Source organism: Lycium ferocissimum, chromosome 5 (assembly GCF_029784015.1).
Source record: "Lycium ferocissimum isolate CSIRO_LF1 chromosome 5, AGI_CSIRO_Lferr_CH_V1, whole genome shotgun sequence".
NCBI classification, from domain to species: domain Eukaryota; kingdom Viridiplantae; phylum Streptophyta; class Magnoliopsida; order Solanales; family Solanaceae; genus Lycium; species Lycium ferocissimum.
The window spans coordinates 9,695,285-9,705,008 of NC_081346.1; the positions used below are offsets into that span (position 1 = coordinate 9,695,285).

Sequence of the window (9,724 nt, forward strand, 5' to 3'; positions counted from 1 at the left end):
AATTTAGAAAAGAAAATCATGGTATTAAAGTTAAAGAACATTATTTTGAACTGAGCTTCCTAGACAAAGAACATACCTTTAAAAGTCACCGAAGTCGCTCTATATTGAAAATTGTTCCAATTAACAAATTTAGAACATCCTGCCCAATCCGCATCTTCTGTAAAATTTAGGAACATAAAAGAACCATATGAGATTCCAGTTTAGTCATACGATCAGGAAGAACTGCCATTTAGTTCTCAAATAATTGAAAATGCATAAATCCATTCGCAAGAAGATCAAGGAAAAAGAAGTGCAAAACACAAACTCAAAGGAAATTTTCATTCATTCGGAGGCAGGACATGTGCAGTAAGAGTTTATATGCAGCCTGTGCAGTCTCAGGAAATCATAAATACAAATCTTTACTTAAAAGCAATTGTAAGTTTGCAAAACATATACAAAAGTGGGACAAATATGTAAAACTTCTGTTAAAAATAAAAATAAAAAATAAAAAAAAACCCTACAAAAGCCTTAAAACAAAGCATTAATCTACATGTCATCCACCCAACTTCAAACCCTTCTGCATTTCCCATATATCCAAGAAAAAAGTTCCAGCAGTACAACCCAAGCATACCTACATAATACTCCGAATCGCACTCTCAAAGATCTGATCTTCTGAATATCAATATTTTCCAAGAATTGGAATATCGATGATCAGATTTGCTTTGATTTGCGATGATCGAAACCCATTAAAACAACCAATGGAAATCATTAGAATAGTAACTGAAGCCTTTTTAACTTAAACAACGACTGTTTGGCCACTGAGCACATCCTGAAGCTGTAGAGACCCATCCTTCATTAGATTAACACTTAAGCTTTTGAATCTTTCTCTTGAGTATTGACGAGATGCCTTTCTCCAATCAGTTCCTGCCTTCATCATTGCTACAAACTCCTCATAACTGATTTGCCCATCCTGAGAAAACACAATAATAATGTAAAACTGCCATGACACATCAGAGCCAGGAGACATTGGAAGGGGAAATACGATCGGACAAATTTACAAGTGCGGCATTTACTTTTCATGTTACATTCCCAAAAACATTTCATCTCTTTCAGCATTTCAAAAGATCCAACAAGCTTCTTTAACAATGATTAATGTTAAGAATCATTCTAATGATTAATGTTAAGAATCATTCTAGCTCGTTTCTCTTAATATTGAAAAAGCGATGAGAAGAGGCAGGAGGAGTAAACGGAGAGAAGAAGACGAGTCTAACCTTGTCCGTATCAACTTCGCGCATGATCTCATTCAGTACATCAGTGTCGCATGCTCCTGATTCATCTGCTAAAGCTTCTCGTAGCTCATCAAGCTCAATATAACCACTTCCATCCTTGTCAAAGAACATAAATGCTCTACGAAAATGCTCATCATTTTCCATTCTCTGTAAGTGGATTATAACTGCTACAAACTCCCCATAGTCCAGAACTCCATTTCCATCAACATCAGCCTAATCAAATATTAGGTTCAGCAGCCGTCAGGCAATAATATTTAATTAATCTATTTCTGAGGGGAAAATTACTGTATGTGCAATAGAGTTTGCTCAAACGACCAATTTACCAAATGGGAAAAAGCTCGAGAATTTGCATATAAAAGCTGCATCAGATTTACAACAGAATACTTTGGAATCTTTGATGGCCAAAAAATAGGCTACAAATGTCAACCAGGCTGTATTGGGACTTGAGAGAGTGCAGAAAAAAAGATAGTAAAGGTCTATAAGATCAATTATTTTGATGATCAGGCATAAGTCATAACCATGTCAAACATGGCAAGTTTAAAACCACAAGTTCCAAAAGGGTTTCTTTCTTTCTTAAACTTTGTGCCGAATCAAACACCGCCACATAAATTATAACGGAGAGAATATATCACAACGGTGATAAAAATTTATCCAACAAATGGGAGATGCATAATACCATAAGTCCAATCCCTGTGGAGTATTATTTATCCACTTATTTCAATGCAAGACAAGTATCATATGCAATTTTTTTATCCCACATATAGCCTGAGTTCCAGGTATAGTTATTAACGTCTTGATAAAATTATCTAATTGAAACTTTTCAAGAAGTCTACTTAAAGAAGGTAGGAAATCATTCCGAAATCTATCATGTGACATAGCTTACCTTCCAATATCAATCAACTATGTCTCAACACTAACAAAATTGGGGTTTCTATATGAATCCTCTTAAATCTGCTCTATTCTAGCCCAAGTCATTTTAATATTACTACTTTGCTTGCAAATATCTTGCCTTAAGGAAAACAAAGGATTTTGTAAAACAACTGGATCTTTAGATCTCAAAGTTATCCTTATATTGAAAATTCTAACCATACACTTCTCTAACCGGACTAAAAGGGTTCCTCCACAAACATCAGACCAACTGTAAGTGTAACAGCAACTAAATCTTACTCCGAACAAACAGGTATCATCTTTATAGATCCTTTGCTTCCATTCTCTTGGTCTAGCTTTTTTACCTTCATACATTCAATAAGATGCAATAGCCTCCCTATCTCACACCATTTCGAAGTGTCGATGTGGTAACAATAACTTCTTCAGCCACACTATCTATGGTGTTGGAAACCATGCCTATACTTCCTCAATTATGTAATGGGATTTCTTGCCTATTTAACAGCCTTCATGCAATATATGCATGCTTACATCTAATGAAAATAGAAGGAGAAAAAGCTGATTCCTTAAATAAATGCAACATGTAGAGTCTTCAGAGCCAATATTTTGTACAAAATAACCATCTGACAGATGTGAAAAAGTAACATGATGCTCCCACCAGCCAAATACGCTAATCTCTGAGCTATGGTAAAGTAAGTGATGTAGGACGAAAAGACACGTGGAACTATCAATTTCCCCTCTCCTTCAAAAGCCCCGGCACTTGAAACAATCAGGAGAAACCAAGTAGGACAGAACAAGAATAATTGAGAATCAGTAGCAGTGACTGCTTTTACATCACTTGGAAACTTCTGCCAAACTCACAGTTTAAATGGAAGAGGGGCAGAGAGAGAGAGAGAGGGAGAGAGTTCTGCAGAACAGCTTATTATTTGCCCTCATTACTAATGCACAGCAAAAAGACACCAGATGACATAACAGAACTTGGGTAGTTACCATGAAACACATCAGAATACATTTCTTTAGATAGGACAGTAGAATTTGGAGAAAGGCAAGAAAAAGGAGAAGTGATGGAGATGATATTAGTTAGAAAACACAAACATGCTTTACCTGCTTCATTATATTGATAAGCTAAACTCTAGCAGTAAATTTGTATTAGGTAAGGATCCTGGTACCATGTCTACTATCAGAATTGTAGAATCAGATAAAACCCAGCATAAGAGAGAGATCAAACATACAAACATATAATGTGTATATATATTACACAAAACTGTGAGGATGACAATAGAGACTGGTAGAGTGAGATGGTTAAACGTGAAGAAACTCAAAAGGAACTATAAGTTACAGCAGCACATACAAAAACAAGGAAGCATACAAGAAACTGAGTAAATAGATGCAAAATATGTTCACGTATTTTGGCATATAAAGCTTGTAAATCTCATAAACCAACCAGAAGAAAGAACAAAATACTGTTACAGCGTGTTTAAATGGACAGGAATGTTTACCACATCCATCAGCAACTTCATCTCTGCTTCTGCCAACTGGGAACCGACTTTTCTAAGTCCGGTCTTTAGTTCATCATATGTTATTTTCCCATCACCATCAGAGTCCATCAATGCAAACATCTCTCTGATTACTTCAATCTCTTCAAGTTTTAAGTGTTCGGCAATGACCTATGCAATTTGACAGGTGCCAAAATATTTCAAATTAAAGCACATAAACTTAATGATGGATAACTACCCAACCAGTAAAAGCCTTGGAAAAGTCAGGACATGAGCCACATATAACACATCATTTACAGTTACATAGCAACTCTCTCTATCTCTTTGATTTTACCAAATAAGACTAAAATGGTTTCCATTGGCCTTCTCTTGCGTATCTCCACCCATATGTAAAACCAAAATTAGATTTGATAATGCTTAAACAAATTAGAAGCTTACCCGCAATGCTCTCTTTTTGAATCTGTTCATGATAGAAAATTGCTTCAGTCTTGTCCTAACAATATCTCCCAGTGGAACATTTGAAGCTTTTTTTGCATTTTGTATCCAGGGGTGATCTGCAAAAAAGTAGACAGAATTAAATACATTAAACTGATGACGTGGAAAAGGTTATTAGTTTGAACATTTTTACATTATAAAGCTGCATTTGTTGTTGACATTCTAAAAGTAAAATAAGATCTTTGTCAGTGAGAATCAGCATATTATTTACATTCAATTCATCAACTATTCAGTAGTTCCTATCTTCATTATTAGTCCTATTACTAATTACAAAGGCATAGGAAACTCTGGATATCTCGCATTCTGATGTCTGAGTTTTGAGCATGGTCCTGAATTTTTTAGAGATACGTGAGTCTTCGAGCATGGGCCTAGAAGTTGATATCTCTGAAGAATTCAGGGGAACAAAGGGTGGCGAAGGGGGCGGGGAAAGATTTCATAACTACCACATAACTGGGACTCACCCTGTTCTGGAAAAAACAAAAAATGCAAAGTGAAATAAACAGCTGGATCTTTAGTAGATTAACATAAACAGCAAGATAAAGTGAGACACAAAAATAGTTACAATACAAAGGCATGAAACTGTTCCTGCCAAAACAAATTTGATTCATCGAGATACCATATAGCTCAATCACGCCTCGGAGCCCAGCATACTCAAGGAGAGAAGAGAATAAGAACAAATGCAATGAAAATCCAGAAAAATAACAAACATTTTTCTCCACAAATCAGTATGCCTAATCGTTCAAATTAAAGCCAGGATTCCTTGAGGAAAGCCCCACTTTTCCAGTAGACTGGCAGAAAATACTATAGAGTATTTAGAAGGATACCCACAATAAATCAGTTTGCATAGAACATTGAATCAAATCATAAAATGTTTCCTAATGCCTTTGAACGAGTCCAAATCCAACCCCACATTTTTTCTTCCTGCTCCTCTAACCTTAAGTAATACTGTGGATCGATCTTCAACCCTCAACTTGAAAAACAATATCTCAAATAATCTCTTGGCTTATCATACAATTTTCCATGTCCAGGGCAGCCGTTTACTTGGATCCCACAAGCTGTGAGTTGAAAAATACTTACCAAGGACCTGTTGGGCTGTCAACCGCTTCTTGGGGTCTGGTTCCAACATCTGCCTTACAAGATTTTTTGCTTTATCAGAAACTTGAGGCCATGGTTCTCTTTTAAAATCAATCACTCCTCTCAAAATTGCAAGAGCAACCCCTTGTTCAGTTTCTGCAAAAGATAAATCAGATTAAGAAAAGGACACAAGTAATAACAAACATAAGAACTCAAAAAGGTTGCTGGAAAAAATAATATATACCAGCCCAAAATGGAGGAACCCCACATAACAAAATATAAAGGATGACACCAGCACTCCAAATATCAACCTCTGGTCCATAATTCCGCTTCAACACCTCTGGTGCCATGTAGTATGGACTTCCCACAATCTCAGAGAATCTTTCCCCTAATTACATTAAAAAATTACTAAAAATTAAAACAGACAAAAAGAATCGCTTTTTATGGGGCAGAGGAAAATTGATCACAGAAACAATTCCAAGAATCGAAAGGGTGCCTTTTTCACTAACAAATCTCAACCATACTACTAATTCATTAGAAATTGAAAGAAATTAGAACACATACCAGGCTTGAAAAACACAGATAGGCCAAAATCAATGGCCTTAAGAGCAGAATGTTCTTTCTTATTAGCAAACAGAAAATTCTCAGGTTTCAAATCCCTATGCATAACACCATTAGCATGACACATCCTTACAACCTCAGCTACAGTTCTAGCAACCCCAGCTGCAGCTCTTTCACTATAATGCCCTCTAGCTACAATTCTATCAAACAACTCTCCACCTTCACACAACTCCATAACAAGATGCACAGCTTCATTATCTTCATAAGTAGCTCTCAACTTAACAATATTAGAGTGATCAGGCAAACTTGACATAATAGCAACTTCTCTTCTAACATCTTCGATATCAACAGCTGTTCTTAGCTTCTTCTTGGAAATGGATTTGCATGCTAGAGCTTCACGTGTTTCCCTGTCTGTACAAAGGTAGGTGACTCCAAATTCACCCCGACCAAGTTCACGTCCTAGAACATATTTATCGGATATTCGTGTTTTAGGGAAGAAGTCTTTGAGTACACGGATCGGGGCAGGTGAACCTGAGTATGGGTTTGGTCTACGTTCTCTTGGTTTCTTAGGTTGTGTTGTTTGAGGATTGGTTTTGGATGCTTCTTCTGGTCTTATGCAAGTGCTACAGTTACCCATATTGATGAAGTGATCAAATGGGTTGTTTTGATGTTAAAACTGGTGGCTAGAGGTGGTTGTTGAGGTGGTGGCTGGAGGTGGAGAAAGAGGACATGGCACGGCAAAGACTAAAGGGAGTTAGTGCTATTTTCAGGATTTCGTGAGAGAGAGAAAGAAAAAGAAAACGCGGGGTCAGTTGGGGAGTTAGTAGTTTTTTGAATAAAGTCCATTTATTGCTAGATGTTGTTACACGAGTATTTTAAAATTGACTATCTTTTTCTATGAACTACTTTAAATTAAATTTAAATAAGAGAATTTAATTAAAAAGAAAGAAAATATTGGAGAAATGTCATGTATTCTTTAAAATGAATCTATTCTAATATTGGTAACGAAGAGGACGGTAGACACATAGAATTGGACGCAGGCCTATTACGTTGTATGAAACGAAATGATTTTTTTTTAATTGTATGGTCTAAACAATTAAAAGAAATTTTTATTGCTAGAAATCATTTCATTAAGGGTAAAATGAAAATTATATAAAAAAGAAATTATTCTAAATATAGAAACATATTATTCTTTTTTGAACTAACTAAAAATAAAAGAGTGTTATGTAAATTGGAACGGAGGATGTAATAGATAGATGTATGTTTTTTCCTTTCATTTTTTGCATTTCTTGAAATTAATAAAAGATGAGGCAAAAAAGTGAATTAGAAGTTAAGAGGAAACGGAATTCAAATTTGTAACATTTGATTTGAATTTGGTATTTTAATTTCTAGGTAGTTCAGTTCTTATGTTGACGGGGGAATAATGAGTAGTATTAATTCCATGGGTATGAACTTACACGAAATTCTTTAATGGAAAAGTAAGCTGGAAGGTATTGCCCAACTGAAGAATGGAATAAATGAACTTTACTTGCTCAACTAAAGAGTTGGTCAACCGCAAAATAGCAAATTCCTTCTGGTACTTAGTCATCAAAGCCTTCTAGAAAAGTTCATTTCCACTAGATAAACCAAACTAGGATATTAATTATCCAACACGAAATTTATATATTAAGGATATTATTCATACAAAGCGAATTTATACATTAAGATAACTTTTACCTGATTCCATAAGGTGTACAAGAAGATGAAGGGAAAATTGCAATTTCTTAGTTTGGAGGCTAGTGAGGAAGAGATTAAGGTCTAATTTGTACTGTTTTTTGAAGAGATTAAGGTCTTAATTTGTACTGTTTTTTTCTCCCGAGGACAAGCAAAGTGAAGATGAATATGATAGACTATAATTAACAGACCCAGTCAATTATATCTTTTTTGTAAAAATATATCCTTTTTTACTTTTTTTGGTTGAGTTTACCGAGTCTACTTTGTCTCCTTCTCTCTCCGCAATCCACAGTCCACACCTACCACAAACTATCATGATTGCTTCAAGGACCATTGATATTTTCTACAAGAATTAGACCAACTTGAAAATATAATAAACTTTTGGCCTCAAAAAAGAATGCTAAAATTGAGATGTATAGCTTGACTTTTGGTAAATTTAATTTGATTTTCTTTCTAAATAGAACTCTACGAAAATATTTCAAAGAACAAATTAAGAAGAATTTTTTTGACTCATCAAGTAAAAATACTAATGTCAAATAAATGAAATACAGAGAGCTTTAACAAGAAAATTAGGGGGAGAGAGTCAAAACATGCGAAGTTGCCAGTTCAGTAAACTATCTAATACTCCCACCGTCTCAAATTATTTGTTGTGATCAGTGTTTTTAGAAGGATTTTCAGGACGAGTCCCGAGGCGGGCCTTACCAAAAACGCACCGGACGCAAATGAAAGGCGTAGATCCATAGGGCGTACGCTCTAGAATTTTGGTGTAAGTCCCGGGCGCAAAAGCGTAATCCCCGGGCGTTAAATTTAATTTTTATTATTTAAAATTATTTTTACTATAGATTATGATTTTTATTATTGGTGTAATGATATTTATACTTTATGTTATCATGTTTTCATGTTGTTGTGATTTTTCTTAAAATATATAAATAAAGAAAGCAATTCTCATAGAAAATAACACAACCATGAATAGTTCTTTTAGATGATTATGTCTGAAATTGATATGATAGAGATTGCATAGCTCTATATTCCTGAAGCAATTTCATTCATTTTTTGTCATTGCTCTTACACTTTTGGCTCTTCTCCTTCTTTGAATATATAAATAAAAGTCGGTGCAAATATTTAGTTGAGGGTGGGAAGGACTAATAGATCTGGAGATTGATGTGAAGTGAATGAAGATTTCATTTTAAAGATTATCTAGGCTATTATGATTTTTTGTGTTGTTACCTTTCTCAAATAATAATTATAATAATTCTTTTTACATTATTGGTGATTTATTTGATTTACTAGCAGAATTTTAATGAAAACTTTACATTTGCTTATTTTTTAGTAATAAAATTATAAAATTGAAGATACATAGGACATACACCCCGTAGATCCATGGGACTTACGCCCAGTGCTGCATAAAACGTCTTGCCTCTCCCCCCCCCCACACACACCTTTTAGAACGCTGGTTGTGGTTATTATAAATTATTTTTCGCTTTAGGAGTTCAAGACACAATTAATGTATAATTTTGTCACTAATGGAGATGACACATAAATGGAGTAAACATTTAATTGAGAGAGATTATAACTTAGATATAAATAAGGGTAAAGTTTGTCAAATACCCCTTCTAATTTTTTAAAAAATATATTTTTTTTAAAAAAAATATTTTCTGAAAAAATTAAAAAAATGAAAAATATATGAAAATCCGTCATGTTTCGTAAAATATTGTTATGTTTTGTAAATACGGAAAACTATCTATATATTTTTGTAATAAAGAGTCTTAAGAAGGTACCCTATGTCATTTTTCTATTAATAGTTTCTTAAGAGGCGTGTAAAATAAAAAACGACAAATAATATGAAACGTACGGTGTAATTAGTAGGTGTCACCTTCTCAATTTAATTACTCCAATTTCCTATATGTGCATGGACCCAAGTCATGATTTCGGTGTACTAGGTCATCGGTGGATTGGGTGGTTTATAGTTGTTGAACGATTTCTTTGTTTGATGCCACACATCAAGTCCTAAAACACTGCCACAAGATAGATTATTGTTTTGGGCGCTACCAAACTAAACTATATTGGATTGGGAGAAAAAACATGATTAGATTGAGCTAACTTTGTAATAATCATGGTGGGTTTTTTCCAACTCCAACCTTTACTCCTGTTCAAACTGCATTTCGACTTTATTCCCCTCTTTTCTCGAAAATAAGTAAATATAGTTTTGGAACTTTTTCAATATGACTCAAT

General features: G+C 34.5%; 1 protein-coding gene across 1 annotated transcript; it reads right to left on the reverse strand.

Annotated features, from left to right (window-relative positions):
- Positions 1 to 290: 290 nt before the first annotated feature.
- LOC132055893 (calcium-dependent protein kinase 10-like) lies at positions 291 to 6,618 on the reverse strand. The gene is made up of 7 exons (XM_059447905.1): positions 5,783 to 6,618; positions 5,463 to 5,606; positions 5,222 to 5,374; positions 4,088 to 4,203; positions 3,653 to 3,820; positions 1,251 to 1,481; positions 291 to 949 (listed from the first exon to the last, which is right to left on the reverse strand). Exons 1-7 carry the CDS (start codon positions 6,414 to 6,416, stop codon positions 776 to 778), a joined length of 1,620 nt encoding a protein of 539 aa, XP_059303888.1. The 5' UTR covers positions 6,417 to 6,618; the 3' UTR covers positions 291 to 775.
- Positions 6,619 to 9,724: the final 3,106 nt, after the last annotated feature.